General features: G+C 43.0%; 3 protein-coding genes across 6 annotated transcripts; all 3 read right to left on the minus strand.

Annotated features, from left to right (window-relative positions):
- Positions 1-945: 945 nt before the first annotated feature.
- LOC134045737 (leukocyte elastase inhibitor-like) lies at positions 946-9,531 on the minus strand. 3 transcript variants are annotated; one of them, XM_062495821.1, is made up of 7 exons: positions 9,140-9,531; positions 7,601-7,776; positions 5,498-5,635; positions 4,595-4,712; positions 3,821-3,963; positions 3,148-3,315; positions 946-2,437 (listed from the first exon to the last, which is right to left on the minus strand). In XM_062495821.1, the coding sequence occupies exons 2-7, from the start codon at positions 7,766-7,768 to the stop codon at positions 2,042-2,044; spliced, it is 1,131 nt and encodes a 376-aa protein (XP_062351805.1). In that variant the 5' UTR covers positions 7,769-7,776; positions 9,140-9,531; the 3' UTR covers positions 946-2,041. The 3 variants fall into 3 exon arrangements, with proteins under 3 accessions (XP_062351805.1, XP_062351897.1, XP_062351719.1); XM_062495913.1 differs by lacking the exon at positions 9,140-9,531 and adding an exon at positions 8,615-8,735; XM_062495735.1 differs by lacking the exon at positions 9,140-9,531 and adding an exon at positions 8,465-8,729.
- Positions 9,532-10,443: 912 nt separating this feature from the next.
- On the minus strand, positions 10,444-15,994 carry LOC134045367 (leukocyte elastase inhibitor-like). The gene is made up of 7 exons (XM_062495156.1): positions 15,876-15,994; positions 15,319-15,496; positions 14,261-14,398; positions 13,523-13,640; positions 13,144-13,286; positions 11,937-12,104; positions 10,444-11,249 (listed from the first exon to the last, which is right to left on the minus strand). Exons 2-7 carry the CDS (start codon positions 15,484-15,486, stop codon positions 10,845-10,847), a joined length of 1,140 nt encoding a protein of 379 aa, XP_062351140.1. The 5' UTR covers positions 15,487-15,496; positions 15,876-15,994; the 3' UTR covers positions 10,444-10,844.
- A 799-nt stretch (positions 15,995-16,793) lies between these two features.
- LOC134045238 (serpin B6-like) lies at positions 16,794-23,852 on the minus strand. 2 transcript variants are annotated; one of them, XM_062494949.1, is made up of 7 exons: positions 23,756-23,852; positions 23,199-23,376; positions 22,143-22,280; positions 21,405-21,522; positions 21,031-21,173; positions 19,299-19,466; positions 16,794-18,335 (listed from the first exon to the last, which is right to left on the minus strand). In XM_062494949.1, exons 2-7 carry the CDS (start codon positions 23,364-23,366, stop codon positions 17,931-17,933), a joined length of 1,140 nt encoding a protein of 379 aa, XP_062350933.1. In that variant the 5' UTR covers positions 23,367-23,376; positions 23,756-23,852; the 3' UTR covers positions 16,794-17,930. The 2 variants fall into 2 exon arrangements, with proteins under 2 accessions (XP_062350933.1, XP_062351015.1); XM_062495031.1 differs by lacking the exon at positions 23,756-23,852 and having other exon boundaries at positions 23,199-23,555.
- Positions 23,853-25,964: the final 2,112 nt, after the last annotated feature.

Genomic DNA, 25,964 nt, shown 5'->3' on the forward strand with positions numbered 1-25,964 from the left:
TATTAAGGAAAAACACAGTCATCTTACTGTGAGACATAAATTATGGGAGGGGAACATTGGCTGGTAGGGTTGCTGGGTTTTTTAAAATGGTTGAATGTGAAGCTGGTTTTACTGAGATTCTTGTTGCTGATGTTTTGTTTTGTGCACCCTGTCTGTAGAAAACCAGACATGTAACTCAATGTAATTTGAGTTACAGTTCAGTTACTGAATGCTGATACCAGCACAATAAATACAGACAGACATCAGCCTCCTCCTGAAGCTACGCTGATTTGTACAGTTGTGCAAGGTTTTATCTTTCTTCTGATATCCTGGTAATTGATGCCCTAAAAGCCTTCAGTGTCTTGCACACATTGACTGAGTTTGTGCACATAAAGATAAGAATGTAATTAAAATGGAGTTTTTGACCCTTGCTTTGGCAAACGCTGTCTACGGCAGCAGCAGCTTTTTTTGCTAAAATGCTGAAACAAGGCCCAGAAACTCAGAAAAAACGCAACAAAAAGCATTCAAAAATTTTTGCATGGGTTTTGTGTTAGTACTTTTTGTTTGCAGAGCACTGGGTTTTCAAAGCACTGGGTGCAGAGAGGATTGCATTCACATCTGCAGGCTGCAATAACACTCCCCTTTGCAAACCTACCAGAGCCTTTGCAACCGGGTATTGCAGACCAAGTGCTTGTGCCCTTCCATAAAACCATGACTCCCCCTGCTCCCTGGGGGAGTGAGCAGCTCAGCTAACACTTCCAGGGAAAGCTGCTGGCTCATGCAATCATCTCTTCTATTGAGTAATTTGGTTTTCAGTATTTTCACATACTCTGAACTGCTTCAGACAGCTGGTCGGACCTGCTCCACCAGTGGTTTTCTTTGGATCTACTCTTCAGGCCATTATTTTGGTACTCTTGAAATATTAAATTGCATGCAAAAAATTGCCATTTTGAACAAAAGTTTAAGTAAAATACTTTTATTTGTTGCTTAAAGACAGGATTAAAATACAGTTTGCAATTATGTAAATTATAGTGCCCCATATAGAGCTGAGGTTGTACAGGTAAATGTTACAGTACCCAAGATACAAGCAAATAACCTCCTAAAATAAACACAGAACATGACAGTATGTAATTACATTGGCTACCAGGAATAAGGCTGTGGTACAGTACCAGAGGTTTGTGCATAAAGAGGTAGTGGAAGTCAGCTTAGTAAATGTAGAATCCTTGTGCATAAAGGGAAGTACATCAGATATTTCTTGCAGATTATGCTCAGTCCTCTCCTGGGAAGCTAAAGTATCTTTTGGGAATGACATAAGCTCTGGCCAGAACCTAATGTCATATTGGCAGCTTCTGAACTTTTGAAAAGACACCTAAAACTTCTAATCCCTGAAACATTTTCTTGTAATATTTAATGTAAATTTTAAAAATCCTCTGTAAACAAGTCACCTAAAGTTGTTACTCATTTTTTCTCCTGCTCATTCAAAAGCTGTGCTGCAACTTTTCTGGCTACTAGTTTCAAGGGGTTACTTTTGTTTAAACAGCTTAATCCTTTCTCTATTAATAGATGTCTCTAAACAAATGTTATCTGACCTACTATTTCATTACAGAACTGGGTAAACCCAGCAGTTTGATACATGCCCTTTGGTGCCTAGAACAATTTTATTACAGTATTTTTGTAAATAGGACTTTAGGGGAGGAATAGCTTTGCAAGAAAGCTATAAGGAGTGACTGGGTTATTAAGGAGTAACTGGTTGTCATGATGAGAAACTGTCAACACAGAAAAACCCATGTGAGGATGCATAAAGGGTGATACTGTGCTTTAAGAGACATGCATTTCTTCCAAGAAAATTTATTTCTACTCCAAGATTTTCCTTGTTCAATTAAAGATAATGTCAATCTCAAGAAAGAAAAATCAATTACTCCTCATTTTCTCTCGGGTTGTTTTAATGGAAAGGTAGAATCTCAGTCAAATTACTTGGAACTCAAGAAAGTAGGATTAACTCATTCAGGAACAAAGCTTTCATTAATAACAGCAGGAACTGCTGTAAATGCTAAGTTTTCTTTCATGGGGAAGCATATCTGCCCAAGAAAAGTATGCTTTGTGTTGGGTTGTGGCGAATAAAGAAAAGGAAAGGATGGTCAGCATTGAAATCCTCTTCTATGATCATGCAGAGCATAGCAATGCCAGCAGTGGCAGCTGCAGCTTCCGTGCCTTCCTCATTCACTTCCACAAAAGCCTTGTGGACAACTGCAGAGAGGAAGAGGTCACGTGCCCCTGACATTCCTGACAAGTCAGCCTTGCCACTGTTAAATACATCCAGCAAGCCCATAGCAGCTAAATCTGGTGTAAGGTCATAGCTTTCTTCCAGCTTAAACTTTGGCAAACGCACGTGAACATCAGCGGAATAGAGATGCTCTGTCCATTCCCGGAGCTTCTCTAAGGTAAGCTGCTTCTCCATCTAGAATTAAAGAACAGAGAGCATTACTTATCACCAGTTTAGTATTTCATTTTCAGAAACATTTATGAAGCTTTATTTATAGAACATTTTATGATGGTAAAGCAGCTCTGCAAAAATGAACATACTCGTATCTTTGATCGCTAAATAGAGATCACAGAGATACTATTAAGTGGAGTCAGTGCAGTTTTTACTTTACAAAGTAACGCAGATATTTGCTTCTTGCTGCAATGTACAGAAGGGGAAAACATGTACTGATAACAAGCCAGCCTTCTTGCTGTTTAATCTAACTAAATGGAATTGCCTGATTAAAAACAAGTAATGAAAATCATAATCAGAGAGCTCAAAGAAGCTTGTCATTTAATGGAAAAGTCTCACTACTTTATGTGGTTTAGAAAGACTTTCAAAGCTACTGAAAGACAAATTCTGTCGTTAAAAACAATCGAGGCAAGTTAATTCTCACAGTTAACTCTGTCTTCAGTCTCCATCATGGTTCAGTTCAGCAGAGGACACTTTAACACAAGCTACAAAATCAGAACACAACTTTCTGATGCAGTACATCCATTTTTTCTCTATTGCTGTACTGGTAGAGAGTTGTCTAAAAACACACCAGATAAATCTGGTGCCCTAAGAAGATGGTTTTCACTAAGGCTTTAATTTTGAATGGCTGAACTTAAAAACATTGAACAACTGCATTAGCTTAGATGGGTCACCTTCTGCAGTCCAGTGGAGTCCTCTTCAGTGTCATCAGGTAACAGGATGATCATACTAAGTTCTCTTCCATCATAAGGCAACTCTAAAACACGGATCTTCTCTTCAGGGATGTACCCAAAATTAAATTTATTTTTCTGATACATCATTTTTACTGTCCTTCTTTCATTCTGGATGGATAAAAAGCATCAAAAGTAACAGTTAAGGAAACATTAATTTAAAGAACCAATAGGAAACAAGTAAGTTAAAATTACATTTATGTAAACACTTGTCCTCCATTATAAAACTGCGTTTTTCAGACTTCTGACTGCCTATTAACAGGTTATTAAGCTGTTAACATAAGCAGAATATAGAGCATGAAGATGGGGCTTAATCAAAATTTTAAGATGGCTTACCTAGCATCTCACACAGACACAGCTGCTGATCTGCTACAGACAGAAACCCTACTAGGTCCTAAACCATAAGTGAGAATCATCTCTAATACTATTCTAGGAAGTGAGACAACAAATAGCTTGCTGAATAAAGAAAAATACTAAAATCCATAAAAAATAATTAAAATATTAATAAATTACTTAACATTTCTTAATTATCTTATCTGTAAGCAAAGCTTCACATTACCACCCATATTATTAGGCTTTTCCATTAAATATGTCCTACCAGGATGTATCTGTTTACCTTGTTTAACCGAAATGGTGCATCAGTGGTCTCAGCTTCTTGAAATTTCTCTGCCCAGTTTGCTTTGAAATAAATAGCATTCACCAGAACCAGCCTGGTCAGGCTATCAACAGAGCCTTCAGACAGTAGATTGGGGATTTTGCCTTCAGAAGCAGCAGAAAGAAGTGTCATGACAAAAACATGTAGTAAGTTGATGGCATGTAAAATAGCCATTGAGAAACTGATGCTATAGAAGTACTAAAAATATAATAAAACAAATCTATTCATGTAACTACGTGTATTTCAGTATTTGTCTCTACTTCACCATACCTTTTCTTAATACACACTCCCATAACTTTTGATATATAGTGATTTGATGAAAACGTAATATTTTTAGTCTGAACTGTCACATGCAACTCATCCACTCATCACACACAAACTACAGAACACCCACGTTAAGGAATACTGAATTTAGAAATACATATACTATATATATGTATGTATATATACATATATATATATATATATATACAAGACAGACTAAAACAAATTCTCCAACTCCCATGTTTAGGCATCTCTCCTGCACTCATGACCTGAACACAAAAACAAAATTAAAAACTCTCAGGACTTATGGAACTATTTAAATGTCTTGCTTAGGTAATTTGTGGTTCTGTCCATGCATCAAATGAGTACCCCAGGGCAGAATTAAACTGTTCTAAGGACAGCAGAGAACAAAGCCCATTCCTGCTCCCAAGATACAAAACACTGCCAGTTATTAACAAAAAAGTAATTTACCTTCAGTTTTCTCCTCGACCCACTGGTTAATTTCTTTCCTGGCTTTATCAGAAGCCTGAAGAAAATCAACTGTAGCCAAATCAGCCCCATATAATTTCTGTGTATTAGTCAGGAAATCCTACATTTTGGAACAATAAGAATAGCTTTCACTGCATGCAGATAAGAAAACATCTAATTATCAGGTAGATAAGGTGCACTCAGATTGTCACCAGCTCTAACAGTGTGTTCCCTGGGGAAGTTCTGAAGTTAAAAGGTTTTTACTCATTCTTAGATTAAGCCTCATAGTACACCAGCCATGTCTAGAGCTGATGGGATGCTTCCTGCAGGTGTTGCAATATTTACCTCTCATTGTCCTTGCTCAGGCTCAAGCACAGCTAGAGCAAAACAAAACTGCACAAAATAGCTGAAGAGAGACAACTTATTTGCACACAAAGTTGTCATTCACTGGTGAAGAGGCATGTTGTTAAAACATTGGATATCCCTCCCAAACAAATAGCATTTTCAAAAATACTGAAGTTATGTGGTACTACTCTGATGAAAATCCTAAAAAGCCGATTCCAACAGGAACAGAACTGGCTGCAACCTAAAATGCTGCTTGCAACTGAGTGGGCTGTCATGACAGTTACTGTAAACTAAGAATATAGATGAGCAACTGTTCTCTTGAGGACAGGAAGAGCAGAAGTGAACAAGAAGAGAAAAGGGTTTGCTGTGTTACACCTGTAGGTGAGAAGCACAGATGCCCACAACCATGGAAATGCACACAGCAAGTATGAAACACTTTTGTCAGCTTCCCAGAAGCGTTTAGAAATAGGCTTGGAAATGGTTCTATTTCATAAATATTCAAGCAGCTACACTTCCCCCCCCAGATGCCACCACATGCTGTCCTGATGTGCACCACTGTACCGGCAGAAAGCTGTAGGACTTCTCTCCAAAGAGCCGACTGGCCAGCCGTAAGAGATAGGGAGCATTGCTTCTGTTTATATCCATTGTCAGAGCCTGGAATCTTGAATGGACATCTTCAACTTTGTCAAGATGAAGTGTCTGAAACAAAAAGAAGTGAGCTAGCTGCTGTTAATACTGTCTTAAAAGAACATAACGTGAATCTGTAGGTTAGGTGTGATGCAGCAGGGTAGGTAGGATCCAGTAGGCAGGCTGAAGAAAGAGAAGAAAAGGCTGGAAACTGCTTGGAGACTTCTGCAAACCCCAAAGAATGAATCAAACTGTCCCTCAGTGATCCTGGTTTATACACAGTCGCAGCTGAAACTCTTGATCACAACCCCAAGTCCTGTTTGCATTTCTGTAGGCCTCTCCTCTGTGGGCCACTGGGCCCAAGAACTTGTTCCCAGGTGAGGAATCAAAAAGAGAGATGATGCCATGGAGACTTTTGCTTTCTTGGTCCCCCTCTTTAGCCCAAGGGAACCTGGGGTTGTATATTTTCAGAATACACAATCAACTCTGTCACAAGTGAGGTATTAAGAAAACTTAGAGCAATAATCTTTTATAATTTTATGAAAATAGAACTCCATAAATATACATGCACTTCATATATACTTACATATATATAAACGTAAGTATTAGCTTTAAGATCAAATGCATTACTACAGTATCTCTTTACCAGTAGCTCCTCTTTCAGAGGCAAGCTGGCTGGCCAAGGCTTAAAGATATGACAGCAGAAGCTGCCAGACCTCATGGACAGGGAAGGCTACACCAAAGCAGGGACATTCATGTCCAAACTTAAATCATGTGTTTGCCACTAGGGAAGACTGCTGTGAAGCAGTGATTGGATTCAAAGGAAAGCCTTCTGTTTCTCTCACTGGATTTTTGGTCAGGCTTTACCAACCACTTCAGTGCAACCTGTGCTGTACAGTTGAATGGCTGAGCACATTGTAAGGAGGCAACCTTACAATAGAATTATGATCCCGGAAACAAATTTTTGTCTCCTTGCAAACAGCTCTTGACAATTGCTAATCGCTGCCTCTTTAATCAGCACTGTGTTCATAAGTGAAGTATTATGGTATAGGAACATGCCCTGTTGAGGATGACTGTGTTGGAAGACATTTATTTCTCCCCCAAGTTTCTTTTGTATGATTTCTGCTGTCAGTAGGTTTATCTTAGGTGGGGCTGTCAGTCTGATTACATGAAATACATTCAAAGTCTGTTTGAACAAGTGTGATAGGAAAGTAATTTTGTTGAGTAAGCACAGCAACACTCAACAATATAAAACAGTTCCTCCGAAGGTCCAGAATACAAAGGTGAAATTATTCATAGGCAAATGCATTATGGTGACAGCAATGAGGAAACTCATGCACCTTTTTACAGGTGTTAGCCTAACAAAGGTGCAAAAATAAGTGACTGAGACCCTTCCATGACAGAGGTTTCAGGGGAAACTGGCATAATCCTGTGTGCACCATTTCTGCAATTTATAAGGAGGTTTTTTTAAACTATTCTACCTACCCTAAAACTATGGTAAGGATTACCATGCAGACTTAACTCCTTTGAGATATGGGAGTACCTGTTAGTGAGAGACTGATACTTAGGTAGCATCACCATGTATCATCACAGCTGTTACATGCAGATATAAAACTATAGAATGCCACTGTGGTTTTTTATGCAAAAACACACAGAATAATTAAAAATGAACATACCATTGGTGATCTTCTGTTATAAAGTAATAACTTGTCAAAATGTCTCATGAAAACTCACAAAGCCTTGATGCTGGAAGTTATGACCAATTTAAAATGAGACTGACTAATGTAATTGGTTTCCTCTATCAAGAATTAACTATTGAAATTAAATGGGCAACAAAGGCCATAGGAAATACAGACAGAGGGCTCTGGAGCAGGGTAGGCAGAGGGTAACTAGCTGCAGAGTGTGAGGAAGACAGCTTGCATGACAGAAATCTTGTCCTGAACAAATAAAAATACCCTTTCATCTTCCCTCCTCTAAAATACAACCCTTTTTAATGTAAATAAAATATAAAACTAATGACCATTTTATTTTACTAACCTTCAACACCTGGGCTTCCGTATTACCTTTGGCCCCCAAAAGGACCATGGCGAGAGCAGCAGAGATACTGACAGGAGAAAAGAAGACATTTCCTGTTGGGTTGGCCTCACTGAATCTTCTGAGCAGATCAAGTGCAAATCTACTGTTGGCATTAGACAGGTTCTCCATGGTTATAGCTGAAAAATAAAACAATTGATAACGACCCTGGGAAACATTCTTCAAACACCTTGTCTAACCTCGTGTGACTCACACAATAAAGACTGGATTAAACCGGATGCAGCTGCTTACAGAAACAGCAAGAATATCGTTGTCAATGCACCTTATTCTTATTAAGAAAAAAAAAAAGAAACAAAAAACAACAACAACAAAAAGTCACATTGGAAAAGCAGGGGATTTTTTTCCATGTGAATTGTGTATTCCAACCTTCCTTATCATACAAACTTTACAGACATTGCTTTTAAAAATTCCTTTCCTGCAGATCTGAAATGGGAAGCGTATGTGCTGGTAGGATCAGGAAAGTCGCTCGGCCTCACAGACGCAGCACACGCCAGGGCTCTCCCTCCTGCAGCATTCCCTCTGCAGTGCACCGGGGACATTCCAAGTATCTGCTCAGGGACATTCAGACACTTCTCCGTAACCTACCGGTCCTCATGCCACAAACCCATATCCCCGAGCGGCGTCAACCCTGCCAAAGGCTTCGGGCCACGCAGACTTTGAGCAGCGGAGAGCACCGCTGGCCCCCGCCGGCGCTGCCGGGAGCACGGAGCATGCAGGAGCATCCAGGAGCATCCAGGACCACCGGGGCTGGGCGGCCCCCAAGGCACGGGCAGGGAGCCCGGGATTCCGGGGCTGCAGGTGACCTACCGACCGCCGGCGACACCAGCGAAACGCCGAGCAGCCAAAGCTGCAGCAGGGCTGGCACCGAGCAGCGATGCATTTTGGGGAGATGCTCACGGGCAGACTAAAAGGCTCAAGGGCCGGCTCAGGCACAAAAGCCCGCCCCAGGACCAGTACCGGCGCCGCTGGATGCTGTGCAAGCTTCCTGCTCGCCCGGCACGGAGTGCGGCTGCTCTGTGCTTGCTTGCAGCCAGACCCTCGATTTGTTATTTTCTCCAACTGCGCGGAGGAGTTTACACCAAAATGTGGGTGTTTCCTGCACAGTTTTTCTACAGCAATTGCCACTTATCACTATCCCCCGTGCCGGACAGATAAACACCCGGCAGCTCTGCGACGTTCTTACCGAGCTGTAGGATAAAGAAAGGCCTCCAAGACCACTAAAAATATCCAAACCCCAGCCCCAAGGCGTACTTTCACTTTCGTTTACCTGCAGCTCACTGCGCAAGCCTTCCACCCAAACCAGCTGTTCGACAGTGCCCACCCCCGGTGCCCGAGAAGCGCGACCCTGCCCCAGGCAGACCCCGCCGCTGAGGCGGAGGGGGACAATTTCCCCTTCTCCTCCCGTTACCGTCCCTTTCCCGGAGGATGCCCCGGGGGCAGGGGCAGAGGCAACCCGCGGAGCCCCAGCGCTTGGCCGCCTACCTGCCGGGCAGCACGGAGCGGAGCGGTTCGGGATGGGAAGGGATGGGATAGGATGGAATGGATTGGAAGAAGCCGAGCTGCGCAGGGACAGCGCGGTGTCACCCGCGGAGACCCCGCCGGGGCGGGGCGGTAGGTGTTACCCCGCGGCCACTCCCGTCCAGGTGTCCCCGGTTTACCGGCGGAGAGAAGAAGGAGCTCCGGGAGTGAGATTAACGCACCTTGCGCCAGCCGTAAGAGATCCAGGTGTTTTAGACCCGAGGTGGCCATGGAGGCTCCTCTCTGCCTTCCCACCCTGTGTCTGTATTTACACTCATCTTTTATACAATCGTTTCGCGTATTTTTTTTTTCATTTTCATTTTAAAGAAAATAACTGCAAAGATAAAAACTGGGGAGTTTCCTTTGGTTTATCACGATCTTTGTTCTCTATCAGTCCTCGGTCTGGCTCCCAGGATGTCCCCAACTATACTGCCCATATTGCTTTCAGGTACATAGAAGCAACCCTTTAAGTGGAGCATATGGCATATGTCCTGGTGACAAAAGTGTTGGGTCTCATCCCTCTCCCCTGCAAAAAATGCTTTTGTTTGCTTCACCTGAGACAGCTGGGTTACTCTGCACTGAATAAAGGATAGGCCCATCTAGCACCTTTTGGATAATGTCTACCAAGCCTTGATTTGAATCTGTGGAAAAAAACAAGAGGAAGTGTGCAGTCCAGCCCAGAAAAACAATTATCTGGGGATTCCCTTGCTATCCTTTGAAACACTTTGAAATCTTTCCAAGGCCAACCACTAATGCATGGCAGCCCAAGTAAGCACCTTGGGTTTCACTATCCAGAAAAGTCTTGTGTTTAGTGACGAATTCCAAACAAGCTACACAGAAGCTGGTATTACAAGAAATAATTTGGACTTTCAGAAAAGTGGTTAAAAATGCACTATTAATAGTAGCAAAAATAAACAGACCTCTACAGCACTTACAGTTCTTTTAGTATTTTAAAAATGGGAAGTGCAAAAAACATCCCTGTGACAGGAAAGATGTTTCAGCTTAGTCTTTGGTATTCTACAGTTAAATTGCATTCCTTCTTAAAGGACCAGAACCAGGTAACAGGTAATAAACTCAAGATCTCCTGTGAAAATGGTTCTCACCCCATAAACACCCACTAAGGACTTCTGCTGTAAAAATGTTCTTGACTAAGAGCTGATCCAGTTATAAGCCAAAAACCCACATATGCACAGGATGCTCACCAATACCTGCAACAAGCTGCCAAAAACTCCTTCCAGCTCCAGGCAATTTATCCAACTACTAAATGGATGAGACTGAAAGGCAAAAGATGAAGGCAGCTAGAAATGTGCTCCTGCCCTGTCACAAGCAAAAGTCACTTCTCCACTCCCATGGGCTGTCCCTGCCTGGCTCTGCTTGCTGGACACCAGAAGTGAAGTCAAGCACAGAAGAAGCGCTCACAGAGGAAGTGCGATGGTTCTTGTGTCAACAAGAACCTGGAGACCTCAGCACCCTGGTGCAGGAGGGGCTGGACACGGAAGGTGCTGTGTTGGTCTAAGCAGCTCTGTTATTCCTGCCAAGCCTGAGATCAAGACTACACGAGAGGGTTAAGGCACAGCTGAGACACAGTTAATACAAAAGAAGTCACTCCATTCCAGGGAAATGTAAATTTATTGTGTGATTGCACCTATGCTGCCAAGACATCTCATCCTTAGGGACAGCAAAATCTGCCACAGAACAAAATACTGTGACTTTTGTTGTGCCGGATGAAGAAGAGGAAGGGATGATCAGCAGTGAAATCCGGAATTCTCATAATTGCACAGCAATTCGCAACCAGCACAGTGGCAGCAGCTGCTTCAGTGCCTTCTTCATTGACTTCCACAAAGGACTTGTGAATCACTTCAGAGAGCACCAGCTCCTTGCCAGATGAGATTCCTGAGAAGTCTGCCTTCCCTGACTCAAATGCATCAGGCATTCCCATGCTGCTCAGAACAGGTTTAAGATTGTAATCTTCTTCCAGTTTAAATCTGGGAAAGGATACCCTCACATTTGTAGATTTCATCCTTTCAGGTCTGATCCAACCCATCAGCTTCTCATATGTAAGTTCTCTTTCCAGCTGAAGAAAAATTCCAAATTTAATTAATTGCAAGGAGAATTGAGTCAATATTAGTTAGCCCAAGTTGTGATCTCTGTGAGTTTCTTTGCATAGCTCATAAAATGCATCTTTCTTTCCCCTTGGGTTAGGCATGAGGACTGGGGGTGGGGAGGGGGGAGTTTCTTTTCATTTTTAATAGGGGAATAAAAGATTCAAGAAACCATAGTAATCAACTCCTTGTCATGTGTGCTGAGGAGCTTGTATGCTACCTTCCCCACAAAGGAGACCCTGCCCTTTCCTGTGAGCCTCTTTCCAGGCAGTGAGCCAAACGCCACCTGCCAGCTGCTCAGCACAGAACATCTATAGGACAAGCCACAGGACTTCCCAAGAGCCCACCCAACATCCCCCTCCCCACATTCCATCATCACCATGCTGTGCCTTCATCACAACCACAGCTGACCTCTGCTCCTGAGCAGGGACAGCTCTTCCTCCAGAACCTCTGCCTAAGCCAGCAGCACACAGCCTGAGCAGTACTGACACAGGGGGACAGGCACTTTGGGGACAGCGGGGACAGGGACATTTCTGCTGGTGTTGAGCACCAGCGACACCATTGCTCTGGAACGGAACTGAACTGCACGTCTCTGTGCAATATCAGACCTTCTTCCCTGCAAGGATTCAAGCTGTCTTTGCCTCAGCTCAACAACTTACTCTTTCCAAGCCTGTGGATCCATCCTCGATTGCATCAGGGAGCAGGATGATCATGCTCAGTTCATTACCTACATAGGGCAGCTCAAGGATTTTGGTCTGTAAGTCCCCAATGTAGGTCATGTTAAAATTTGCCTCCTTGAACATCATCTGCACAGGTCTGGTTTCATTCTAGAAATCAAGAGATGTCAACGGTTAGTGCTGAGCTACTCTACTGCTCTCAGACTACAAAGTAGGCAGCAAGCTACTCAGGGCCTTTTAGGATATGACCAAAGAGAACTGATCCCACACCAGAGAGTGCAGCCCAACCACTGTCTTTTGGAAAGCATGAGGTAAAAACAATGCATAATACTCCACCACAACTCAAAAGAAAGTTATTCATCAGCACTACAGCCTGTTGATGTTGCACGTAGAAGTCTGGTTCTAAGCTTCCACAGCTTCTAAGCTTTTCTATTCCGCACAGAATAGAAAATGGAACAGTGCCTCTGCATACTCCTGCCAGTTTTTCAACACATTCCAACAGGGAGAGAACAAGGTGTCAGGAACAGAGTCAGTCCAGCAGTCTCTGAAAGCCACTGGAGATAGCCTGGAGTAAGCAGAAACATTCCCTTGTTTTAATGTTCTATTAGCACTTTCAAGCATATTTGGATTTATTTCTCCACTGCAGGGAGGGACAGTATCAAGACAGGCATCAGGGCTTCAACTTTCCACAATGGTTGCTTCAAGCAGCTGAGTTAAGGAAGGCACATTACCAGTTCTTGTTAAAGACTTCTGGAACCCAACCCAGAGCTGCAGGGGATCCTGAGGGGCAGCCATGGCTGCCCATGCCAGGGGCCAAGTCTTCCTCAAGAGCACTGATCTACTTTTAAAAACAAGACTGCAGAGAACACAGTCCCTTAAAGGAGATTTGTTTCCATTGTTTTTGGATTGGCTCAGGGGCAGAAATGCAGCAGGAAAACAATGACTGAAGAAGACTTAGGTTCACAAGTTTCCACACCCGTCTTTGTGCTATATGAAAGGTTCTAGGAATTCTGTGAAAGTTCAGAGAAACCCAGCAAGGGAGGCTTCATATGAAAGGGAGGAAGCATAAAAAATCTCCTAAAGCCTACTCAAGGTAACATTCCCTGAAAAATTTAATTCCTTCTTAAATGCAGTCATTTCAGACAACATTCACCTAGCAGTGTATTACCAGCATTTTAGTACATCATACCTTATTAATTTGGAATGGCCTTTCTCTAGTACTCTGTCTCCAGAAAGGCTTTTCCCAGCTGCCTTTGAAATAGATGGCATTCACCAACACAAGCCTGGTCAGAGAATTCAGAATCCCCTCTGCCAGCAGGTTCTGAATTTTACCTTTGGGATACAAAGAATACACCCACATTATTTTAGAGGTTGACATGGATCTAATTATTATCCAAGATAATATGTACTCTGTAATTAATGTGCAATAGAGAAGAGAATTATGTACCAGACACAGCAACAGCTCTAAATTTCAGTGGTTCCAATTCACAATCCTACATCCTGACGTAGGTGTTTACCCAAACCACGGCTGCCATTCAACACAACTGGGCACTTGGAACAGCACTCACCTTCAGTCCTTTCCTCTACCCAGCCATTAATTTGTTTCCTGGCATCTTCCCAAGCATGCAGGAAGTCCATCTGTTCCAGGCCAGCATGGTAGGATTTCTGACTAGACTCTATAAAAGACTAACAGGGACATGGACAACAGATTTTCAGCAAGAAATTTTACTCTCATTCACACACAGATGATCCTTACATTCCCCAAGGCCATCTGCCAGCTTACCTTCCCCAGCTTCATATAGAGTCACTGAAGTTCTGGCTGACAAGCTCATACTAGGACTTAAACCACTTCTTTGAACTAGGAACTCATATTAAGTCAGACTCATGCACTATACTACAAACGTTACAGAAATTCATTGAAAATGACACAGCTTTTTTTTTCCTTTTTTTTTTTTTATTTTATGCTTCAGGGACATGACATAGAAGTCTGTAAGTTTCTTTATAAGACTTTTGCTGAGAGATACATCAACCATTTGTCCCACAACCAAATATATCAAGGGACCACAGAACCCTCAAGTGTAGAGACTGATGCATTTTACCCTACTTTGCAATATTCAGATCACAGGTTATTTAAAATGAGATTCTACACCAAGTTCACATGCCAGACTCTGTCAGAATCAATTGCACTCCTGGCTGTCAGCCCAGACAGGTTGGAAGGCAAATCCAAAGCCTGATTTTGACCTCCAGAGGAAAGAGGCAGCAAGTGCATTATCCTAAGAAATGTCACAAATTTAATGGCTACTTACTGCAAGGAAATCAAATGTCTTTTCTCCATAGAGGCGGTTTGCAGTTCTCAGGATGTATTTGGTGTTTGGATCGTTAATTTCAGAGAGAAGGGATTGATACCCATTGTGAGCATCCCGAGAATTGTTCAGAGAAAGCACCTGCACAAAGATCAACATCCTCAGTGCTTGTACAAGTCATAAATTCAGGAGTAGCACAGTCACCAGTCCTTTTTTTCCTTCCCTCAAGCCAAGCGCTAAAGGATCACAGAATGGCTCAGGTGGAAAGGGACCAGTGGGGACAATCTGCTACAAAGCCCTACCAAGCAGGGACATCTGCAGCCTGTAGTCCAAGACTGTGTCCAGGTAGATTTTGAGTATCTCTATCTATGGCAACAACATATGTTTTTCTGAAAATTTTATTAGTAGTAAGTGTAAAAAAAAAAAAAAAATTTTTACTCCTCGCCTACTGTGCAAAAGAGCCAGATATCCGAACCAGAATGACTGATTCTGCACTTGATATTGTCAGGCCATATGCAAAACACATGCCATGTACTCTCTGCTATGTGAGGAAGTTTAAAACAAAGAAGTGTAAACCATGCTAGGAGTTTGACATTCAGTCACTGTCACTGTGGATTTCTTTTTTTATGTGTCTGGCCACATTTTGAAAACATACATTGTCTAATATTAAGCTCAAACAGGAAAGCAGATGATATTTTATGTAGCTAGATACTGATCAAGCCAACTAAAAAAAACCCCAATAAACCAAAAACACCCCACATACCCTTCAACTACATATTAAGAGATTTCTCTTAAAACCACAAAAAAAAAAAAGAAATCCACAGAAAAAAAAACAAACAGGAAACTCCTCATTTCATAATGAAAAAACCTCCCCCTTCAAAAACAATTAAAATTGGTTATCCTAACACACACACACACACACACACACTAGGGAAAGAGCTCAGCACTCTCACACCACAGTCACAATCACAGTTTACCACAAGTGTATGTCACACGCTGTAAGGCACATCTCGCTCATATGGTCCCACCAAATGCCATCCACTAACTTTATTCTGACCTACCTTTCCTATTTGGGCTTCAGTGCTACCTCTGGAACCCAGCAAAACCATAGACAAAGCAGAAGAAATACTAAATGGTGAAAAGAACACATTCTGCCCACTCTTCTTCTCACACAGCTTTCTTAACAGGTCCAGTGCAAAAGTGGTGTTTGCTGCACAGAGGCTTTCCATGCTTCCGAGCCTGGCACATAAAACACAGAACCAGAATGGATCAAGTTTATTTCAATACAAAACAGTCATTTCTACCTTCTACACTTCCCCGCGTAAACCAGGCAGCAAAGGCTGGAAAATCACCACCTCACTGGAGACTGATTTGGTGCCACAAGCACCTGACATCCCGTCCTACACATTTCAGTCTTTTCAGCGATTTTGAGTCCGCTACTGGATTTCAATCCCATACCTACACAGTGTGACATCTTTTGAGGTGATCAGGCACAACAGCATTTTGTTCAGGACTTCCTGAAACAAGTTTCTCTTGACTTCACACGGAAATTAATTTGTCTTTTAGGGCAGCAGGAGCCAAAGTTAGACATCAGAAGGGTAGAATTTCCAACTCTTACCTTCTGTAAGTCAGCAGACCTTCAGTGGTACCTGCAGCTTGCTTCTCTGTGTGCACGCTGGGTTTTAAACCTGCCGGCCGGGCTGCGAGAAGTGAGCAGGAGGACTTTGTCTGAAAGCAAACAGACTAGCAAGAATGTCATTGTCATAGCAACATTCACTTACCAAAAATATAAAAAGAAAAAAAAATCCAAAAAAACCTCAACAAGACTTCCCAAACAAACTAAAATCCCAGCCGTACCAAGGAAACATCAGTCATATTAAAATTGGATATTTCTCCTCCACATTGCCCATAACTTTGCTTATCACTCTATAATATATTGAAGGAAAAGAAATAGAATTCCTTGCATAATAACTGGAAATTGGAAGGATTTGTGCCGGCAAATCCACGTTGAAATTCTTCAGACTCACAGATCCTGCACCCCCAGACATTTCACTCACACAGCAGCTTTCCCCACACCTCTTAAAGCAGAACTGTCCGATTTGCTGCTCCTTTCAGACCCAAACACGGGAAGGAGTTTGCATCACAATTTGGGGATTTCCTGCACGATCCTGCCACACAACTTCCAAATATCACTGACAGCTCTCTCCGGCAGACACACAATCGGCACGGCAGCTCGCCCATGTTCTTTTATCAAGCTCTGTCCCAAACACCAGCACCTCCCCACCCAGCATCTAAATCAGCACCCCCGAGCGCTTTCCTTTCTTTTCCTTTCCTTTCCTTTCCTTTCCTTTCCTTTCCTTTCCTTTCCTTTCCTTTCCTTTCCTTTCCTTTCCTTTCCTTTCCTTTCCTTTCCTTTCCTTTCCTTTCCTTTCCTTTCCTTTCCTTTCCCCCCGTGCTAGCCTTGCGCCCAAACCCCTTTAGAGCCCACACCTCACCGCTGCCCGACAAGCGCAGTGACTTCGGCAGCCCCGGAAAAATTTCTGCCTATATTCCCGACCCCGCCTCATTCCCGCAGAATGCCCCGAGGGCGGGGACAGGGCGGAGGCTGCCCCGCTCCCCTCCCGCCCTGCCCGGCCGGCGACAACCGCGGCGACAGCGCCCGCCCGGGCGGGGGCAGCGACACCCAACCCCGCTGGGCTCCGCCACAAGTCTTGTTTTTCCTCCTACGACAGACTGAGCAATACCTGTAGCATTTGGGATTAAAGAAGGACAAAAAGACCCATGCAGCCATGACACTTCTTTTATTATTCCAGGAACGGGACCCACAAAACACATCCCAATCTAAGCAAAGCTGTTGCAGCTGTGTCTTTAGTACTGTACAGGTAAACTGTGGTGTCTAAGAAATTACTAATAGGATAAACATACAACAGTAGCAAAAAAAAAAAAAAAATAAATCAAGGCTTTGTCTTTCAAATATTGCATAGGCACCATGCACCATTCTGTTACATGTTACATTCTTTGTTCAAGGACCAGAACCAGGTGACAGGGAATCAACCCAGGTGTCCTGGGCGGATGAAACAAAGGCACTCGCCCCACTAATATCTCTCAGGGACATCTGGTACAAAGGCATACTTTCCTTCCCATTCTTCCCTAAGTGCTTCTCCAGTTACTAGCCAAAGACACACATCTATAAAGGATGCTCACCAAGAGCTGGAACAGGCTGCCAAAAACCCCTTCCAGCTCCAGGCAATTTATCCAACCACTAAATGGATGACACTGGAAGGTAAGAAGGGAGGGAAACTACAAATGTGCCCCAGCCCTGTCACAAGCAAAAGTCACTTCTCCACTCCCATGGGCTGTCCCTGCCTGGCTCTGCCTGCTGGACACCAGAAGTGAAGTCAAGCACAGAAGAAGCGCTCACAGAGGAAGTGCGATGGTTCTTGTGTCAACAAGAACCTGGAGACCTCAGCACCCTGGTGCAGGAGGGGCTGGACACGGAAGGTGCTGTGTTGGTCTAAGCAGCTCTGTTATTCTTGCCAAGCCTGAGATCAAGACTACACGAGAGGGTTAAGGCACAGCTGAAAGAGACAATTAATACAAAAGAAGTCACTCCATTCCAGGGAAATGTAAATTTATTGTGTGATTGCACCTATGCTGCCAAGACATCTCATCCTTAGGGACAGCAAAATCTGCCACAGAACAAAATACTGTGACTTTTGTTGTGCCGGATGAAGAAGAGGAAGGGATGATCAGCAGTGAAATCCGGAACAATCATTGCACAGCGCATCATCATCACTGCAGCTGTGGCAGCAGCTGCTTCAGTGCCTTCTTCATTGACTTCCACAAAGGACTTGTGAACCACTTCAGAGAGCACCAGCTCCTTGCCAGATGAGATTCCTGAGAAGTCTGCCTTCCCTGACTCAAATGCATCAGGCATTCCCATGCTGCTCAGAAGGGGCTTCAGATCATAATTTTCTTCCAGTTTAAATCTGGGTAAAGACACCCTCACCTTTGTAGAGTCCATCATTTCAGGTCTGATCCAATCTATTAGCTTCTCATATGTAAGTTCTCTTTCCAGCTGAAAAATAAAAAAATTCCAAATTTACTTAATTACAATGAGAATTGAGTCACTGTTACAGAAGCAAAAGAACTGATTATGGGGTTTGTTTACATAGTGCATAAAACACATTTCTTTAACCTTAGTATTAGCGTGTCTCAAGGAAAAACTGCAAGTTATACCTGTCACTTGTGAATACCGCTCCCAGTAAGATCATAACCAAATGTTTTTTGGACAGGTCAGAGATCAATCAATTCAGATAGGACAGCGATCAATCCCCTCCATGTTAGGTTTACTTCTTCAGAACAATGTTAAATTATTCAGAGTTTTAAAAACTTTTATAGGAAAGGAAGACACAGAAGAACAGCTAACAGGGATCCAAAGAAACCAAAACCAGTTCTTTTGTCAATTCCAAAGGTTCATCCTTTGTATCAGCCAGCAGCAAAATGAAAACAGTGTGCTCACAAAGGCCCTTTGCAGTCAGTTTCAGAAATCTTTATTAATATCCTTGTCCAGAGTGCCGAAGAGCCCAAACTTGTATGCTACCTTCCCCACAAAGGAGACCCTGCCCTTTCCTGTGAGCCTCTTTCCAGGCAGTGAGCCACATGCCACTTGCCAGCTGCTCAGCACAGAACATCTATAGGACAAGCCACAGGACTTCCCAAGAGCCCACCCAACATCCCCCTCCCCACATTCCATTATCACCATGCTGTGCCTTCATCACAACCACAGCTGACCTCTGCTCCTGAGCAGGGACAGCTCTTCCTCCAGAACCTCTGCCTAAGCCAGCAGCACACAGCCTGAGCAGTACTGACACAGGGGGACAGGCACTTTGGGACACCGGGGACAGGGACATTTCTGCTGGTGTTGAGCACCAGCGACACCATTGCTCTGGAACGGAACTGAACTGCACGTCTCTGTGCAATATCAGACCTTCTTCCCTGCAAGGATTCAAGCTGTCTTTGCCTCAGCTCAACAACTTACTCTTTCCAAGCCTGTGGATCCATCCTCGATTGCATCAGGGAGCAGGATGATCATGCTCAGTTCATTACCTACATAGGGCAGCTCAAGGATTTTGGTCTGTAAGTCCCCAATGTAGGTCATGTTAAAATTTGCCTCCTTGAACATCATCTGCACAGGTCTGGTTTCATTCTAGAAATCAAGAGATGTCAACGGTTAGTGCTGAGCTACTCTGCTGCTCTCAGACTACAAAGTAGGCAGCAAGCTACTCAGGGCCTTTTAGGATATGACCAAAGAGAACTGATCCCACACCAGAGAGCAGAGACGTCACATTTTCCTTTTTAAATAGCTAAAAATCCTGAGATTTAATTTTTAATTACTAATGTAGAAATATCTGTGAAGATTCCTTTAAGGCAAAAACATGTCCTTGCCATTTTATTCACTTAAGAACTAGTGACAAACACTAAAGTGAGATAGTAAGTAGGGGAATTGCTCTTCACAATAAACGAGTAAGTCGCTCCAAGGTATGAATTTTTAGACCATGTGGTTCCAAGTGCTATAACAAAACCTTAAAATAATTTAAAATGTATATTCTAAAACACTCAAGAAAGTCAGAGTATTACTTTGAATCCTTAAAAGTCATAAGGATAGAAAGAAGGGGAGAAATTTTATTCTCATTTTCATTCTCTATCTCATTCCATTTCCACATCTAGCATCAGTTACTTTAGTGTACATCATTATTTTCCTTCTTTCTCCTTTCCCTTCATGAGACTGTCACACAAGTAGCTTTTTGTTATTAGAATAATGCCCACTGGAATAATGCCCAGACAGAATAGGCAGAAATTACTTTGCAGCAGCAGTGACACATAAACAGGATCGATAAGCAAAAGAAAACCCACACAGCAATAGAAAATCAGCCAGTGAATTGTAAGAAGTGCAAGAGCAACAGAAATAATTTCTCAGGATGTTGGAACAGTTCCTGGAATGTAAAAGTAACTCTTTGTTAATTAACAGAATGTAAAATAACAAGCTTAAGATTTCAGCTTACATATCAGATTTCTAATTGTTGACTGAGGACAAGGTGACAGGAACAGAGTCAGTCCAGCAGTCTCTGAAGTGCTCCTGCAGAGAGCATGCGGTGAGCAGTAACACCTCTTATTTAAAAGTGCTACTGACACTTAAAAGTGCTCTTGTGTTTATTTCACCACTGGGGGAACGGACAGTATCAAGACAGGCATCAGGGCTTCAACTTTCCACAATGGTTGCTTCAAGCAGCTGAGTTAAGGAAGGCACATTACCAGTTCTTGTTAAAGACTTCTGGAACCCAACCCAGAGCTGCAGGGGATCCTGAGGGGCAGCCATGGCTGCCCATGCCAGGGGCCAAGTCTTCCTCAAGAGCACTGATCTACTTTTAAAAACAAGACTGCAGAGAACACAGTCCCTTAAAGGAGATTTGTTTCCATTGTTTTTGGATTGGCTCAGGGGCAGAAATGCAGCAGGAAAACAATGACTGAAGAAGACTTAGGTTCACAAGTTTCCACACCCGTCTTTGTGCTATATGAAAGGTTCTAGGAATTCTGTGAAAGTTCAGAGAAACCCAGCAAGGGAGGCTTCATATGAAAGGGAGGAAGCATAAAAAATCTCCTAAAGCCTACTCAAGGTAACATTCCCTGAAAAATTTAATTCCTTCTTAAATGCAGTCATTTCAGACAACATTCACCTAGCAGTGTATTACCAGCATTTTAGTACATCATACCTTATTAATTTGGAATGGCCTTTCTCTAGTACTCTGTTTGTTGAACTGCTCTTCCCAGCTGCCTTTGAAATAGATGGCATTCACCAACACAAGCCTGGTCAGAGAATTCAGAATCCCCTCTGCCAGCAGGTTCTGAATTTTACCTTTGGGATACAAAGAATACACCCACATTATTTTAGAGGTTGACATGGATCTAATTATTATCCAAGATAATACATACTCTGTAATTAATGTGCAATAGAGAATTATGTACCAGACACAGCAACAGCTCTAAATTTCAGTGGTTCCAATTCACAATCCTACATCCTGACATAGGTGTTTACCCAAACCACGGCTGCCATTCAACACAACTGGGCACTTGGAACAGCACTCACCTTCAGTCCTTTCCTCTACCCAGCCATTGATTTGTTTCCTGGCATCTTCCCAAGCATGCAGGAAGTCCATCTGTTCCAGGCCAGCATGGTAGGATTTCTGACTCGACTCTATAAAAGACTAACAGGGACATGGACAATAGATTTTCAGCAAAAAATTTTACTCTCATTCACACACAGATGATCCTTACATTCCCCAAGGCCATCTGCCAGCTTACCTTCCCCAGCTTCATATAGAGTCACTGAAGTTCTGGCTGACAAGCTCATACTAGGACTTAAACCACTTCTTTGAACTAGGAACTCATATTAAGTCAGACTCATGCACTATACTACAAACGTTACAGAAATTCATTGAAAATGACACAGCTTTTTTTTTCCTTTTTTTTTTTTTATTTTATGCTTCAGGGACATGACATAGAAGTCTGTAAGTTTCTTTATAAGACTTTTGCTGAGAGATACATCAACCATTTGTCCCACAACCAAATATATCAAGGGACCACAGAACCCTCAAGTGTAGAGACTGATGCATTTTACCCTACTTTGCAATATTCAGATCACAGGTTATTTAAAATGAGATTCTACACCAAGTTCACATGCCAGACTCTGTCAGAATCAATTGCACTCCTGGCTGTCAGCCCAGACAGGTTGGAAGGCAAATCCAAAGCCTGATTTTGACCTCCAGAGGAAAGAGGCAGCAAGTGCATTATCCTAAGAAATGTCACAAATTTAATGGCTACTTACTGCAAGGAAATCAAATGTCTTTTCTCCATAGAGGCGGTTTGCAGTTCTCAGGATGTATTTGGTGTTTGGATCGTTAATTTCAGAGAGAAGGGATTGATACCCATTGTGAGCATCCCGAGAATTGTTCAGAGAAAGCACCTGCACAAAGATCAACATCCTCAGTGCTTGTACAAGTCATAAATTCAGGAGTAGCACAGTCACCAGTCCTTTTTTTCCTTCCCTCAAGCCAAGCGCTAAAGGATCACAGAATGGCTCAGGTGGAAAGGGACCAGTGGGGACAATCTGCTACAAAGCCCTACCAAGCAGGGACATCTGCAGCCTGTAGTCCAAGACTGTGTCCAGGTAGATTTTGAGTATCTCTATCTATGGCAACAACATATGTTTTTCTGAAAATTTTATTAGTAGTAAGTGTAAAAAAAAAAAAAATTTTTTACTCCTCGCCTACTGTGCAAAAGAGCCAGATATCCGAACCAGAATGACTGATTCTGCACTTGATATTGTCAGGCCATATGCAAAACACATGCCATGTACTCTCTGCTATGTGAGGAAGTTTAAAACAAAGAAGTGTAAACCATGCTAGGAGTTTGACATTCAGTCACTGTCACTGTGGATTTCTTTTTTTATGTGTCTGGCCACATTTTGAAAACATACATTGTCTAATATTAAGCTCAAATAAGAAAGCAGATGATATTTTATGTAGCTAGATACTGATCAAGCCAACTAAAAAAAACCCCAATAAACCAAAAACACCCCACATACCCTTCAACTACATATTAAGAGATTTCTCTTAAAACCACAAAAAAAAAAAAAAAAGAAATCCACAGAAAAAAAACAAACAGGAAACTCCTCATTTCATAATGAAAAAACCTCCCCCTTCAAAAACAATTAAAATTGGTTATCCTAACACACACACACACACACACTAGGGAAAGAGCTCAGCACTCTCACACCACAGTCACAATCACAGTTTACCACAAGTGTATGTCACACGCTGTAAGGCACATCTCGCTCATATGGTCCCACCAAATGCCATCCACTAACTTTATTCTGACCTACCTTTCCTATTTGGGCTTCAGTGCTACCTCTGGAACCCAGCAAAACCATAGACAAAGCAGAAGAAATACTAAATGGTGAAAAGAACACATTCTGCCCACTCTTCTTCTCACACAGCTTTCTTAACAGGTCCAGTGCAAAAGTGGTGTTTGCTGCACAGAGGCTTTCCATGCTTCCGAGCCTGGCACATAAAACACAGAACCAGAATGGATCAAGTTTATTTCAATACAAAACAGTCATTTCTACCTTCTACACTTCCCCGCGTAAACCAGGCAGCAAAGGCTGGAAAATCACCACCTCACTGGAGACTGATTTGGTGCCACAAGCACCTGACATCCCGTCCTACACATTTCAGTCTTTTCAGCGATTTTGAGTCCGCTACTGGATTTCAATCCCATACCTACACAGTGTGACATCTTTTGAGGTGATCAGGCACAACAGCATTTTGTTCAGGACTTCCTGAAACAAGTTTCTCTTGGCTTCACACGGAAATTAATTTGTCTTTTAGGGCAGCAGGAGCCAAAGTTAGACATCAGAAGGGTAGAATTTCCAACTCTTACCTTCTGTAAGTCAGCAGACCTTCAGTGGTACCTGCAGCTTGCTTCTCTGTTTGCACGCTCGGTTTTAAACCTGCCTGGGCTGGGAGAAGTCAGTAGGACTTGCCTTACAAGATAATAAAATGGAAAGAAAAAAATTACATCGCCAGCATGACAGGTGACTGTAATTTCCTGCTGTATTACAAGGAAAAAGTATCAAAGTTCATTTTATTCCCTCTAACTCGGCAATGCAGACAGTCATAAACACATTGCCTGTCATACTCTATATACATCTGCTATAGGTAGTGAATCTGAGATTAGGTACCACACCTATTAAATAAGTACTAGAACACCGAGTTAACCACAGATAAGCATCATAAGTCATCATAAGATAATTGCTGATAGTTTTTACTATCTCTGTGTTTTGTTCTTCCCTTTAGGCAGGGCCTAGTGTTGACATGTTGCTACCAAATACAAAACCACCACCTAATTCATACTGCTGATTCATTATCTTAGACAGAGAGTTGAAATGAGCAAGTTTCCACATGCATGCTTTTCCACCCAAGAAAATTTCTTGCTAGCAGCTTTACTATAAACAGGGGCAATTTTATCCTATTTCTCATCTCCTGTAACTTAAAAGAAAAAACACCAAAGAACAAGCATGCTTAGATGGAAACAGTCCTCCAGCTGTGTCTGAATGAGTAATTTATGCACTGCACAGCATCAACAGGAGACACATAGGGTTCACACTGGTTACAATGAAGCCCAGAATTTTCGAACTGTCCCACTATCTGCAGATTGCTAGCAGTAAGGTTTTTTTGATCTCTAGGTCAAAACCACACAGGAATAGTGACAACAGCAGGCAGTTATTTTCTTGAAAGTGTCTGTAGGGCTTCCATGACAGGCAAGAATTTACAGACAGAAGGACGGAACTGGCACTATTTGCCTGCCTGAAAATCAGGGGCATTTAACCAAATCATAAATAATCAACATTCAATACTCAAAGCTGGGACACAAGGCTAGGAGTTACATCTGCACAGTCAACTACACTTTCTCTGCAGCTTATGAGTAGCAACATAACTACAGACACCATTCTCATCAGAGACAATGCACAATGTGGAATCCACAGTTTGGGAGACCATACACAATAACCACACTTTAAGGAACAAAAAACCTCATGATACAAGTACATATTTGTCAGTCAATTGTAAAATGCTGCAAAGCCCTCAGTGGTTAAAGGGTTTGCTGACAGCAATTCATTCCTCCCTCTGCTCTCCCTGTGCTCTGCAGGTCAGCAGTGAGACACTTGTACAGAGGTTTTGTGTTCCTACCACTCTGAATTTGAAGTGCATATTCTAAGCAGTGGACACCATGCTTCAGGACAGTCTTTATGGACAGAAAGGCTGTGTGTCGATAATTTTGCAGACAGCCACTGCAGGGTCTTGCCATGGGGAAACCAGAGCAGGGTGCAGCTCTCCTCTGGCCCATGGCCCAAGAGATACTTCCCAGCAAAGCTAGGATGCAGATCAGTGTTCAGTAAATAAGGACAATTGTTGTGTCCCCATGTTGTGCCAGCTACATCAGAGGAGTCTCAAGCTGACTCTTTCAAAATTCAACCCCAGAGGGAACTCAGGGCAATGAGCACCAGGCTGTATTTCCACAAACAAAGCTCTGTCTGTGGCAGACATCCCTTTTCCCACCCGCTGAATCAAAGCTGAAGGAAAAGGCTTCATTTAGGATTTGGACAGTTGGGAGCAATGTTAAAACACTTGCAGGGCGAGCCCGCGGACAGCTTCTGGTGATGGCTCTCAGCATCCCAGCCCTCCCAGAGGCGCCCAGAAGGACACGGCCCCGCTCCTGACTGACCCCTGTGCCTCCGCAGGGATGGGAGGGGCAGAGAGGAGTCTGACACTGCCCCAGTAAGCTGAGGCACAAAAAGCCCAAGATTTAGCCCTGCCTGGAGCGAAGAGTTCCTCTTTCTCTCACGCCCCGGGCTTGGCCCGGCGAGAGACGTCCCGGTCGCGCATTCCTGCCGTGCTCCCGGCGCTCCCACAAGAAGCGCTCCAGCCGCACCTCCGCGGCTCCAGCTGCCAGCAAGCAGCGGTGCATAAGGAATGTCACGGAAGAGGGAAGAAAAGAAAGAAAAGACAAAATACAGTAAAAGCAACACCATTCAGCTCCGCTTCTTAAAAAAACCCGCCAAACAAGAAAACCCTTAAAAACACAGGCACAG

This window comes from Cinclus cinclus, chromosome 1 (assembly GCF_963662255.1).
Source record: "Cinclus cinclus chromosome 1, bCinCin1.1, whole genome shotgun sequence".
NCBI lineage: Eukaryota > Metazoa > Chordata > Aves > Passeriformes > Cinclidae > Cinclus > Cinclus cinclus.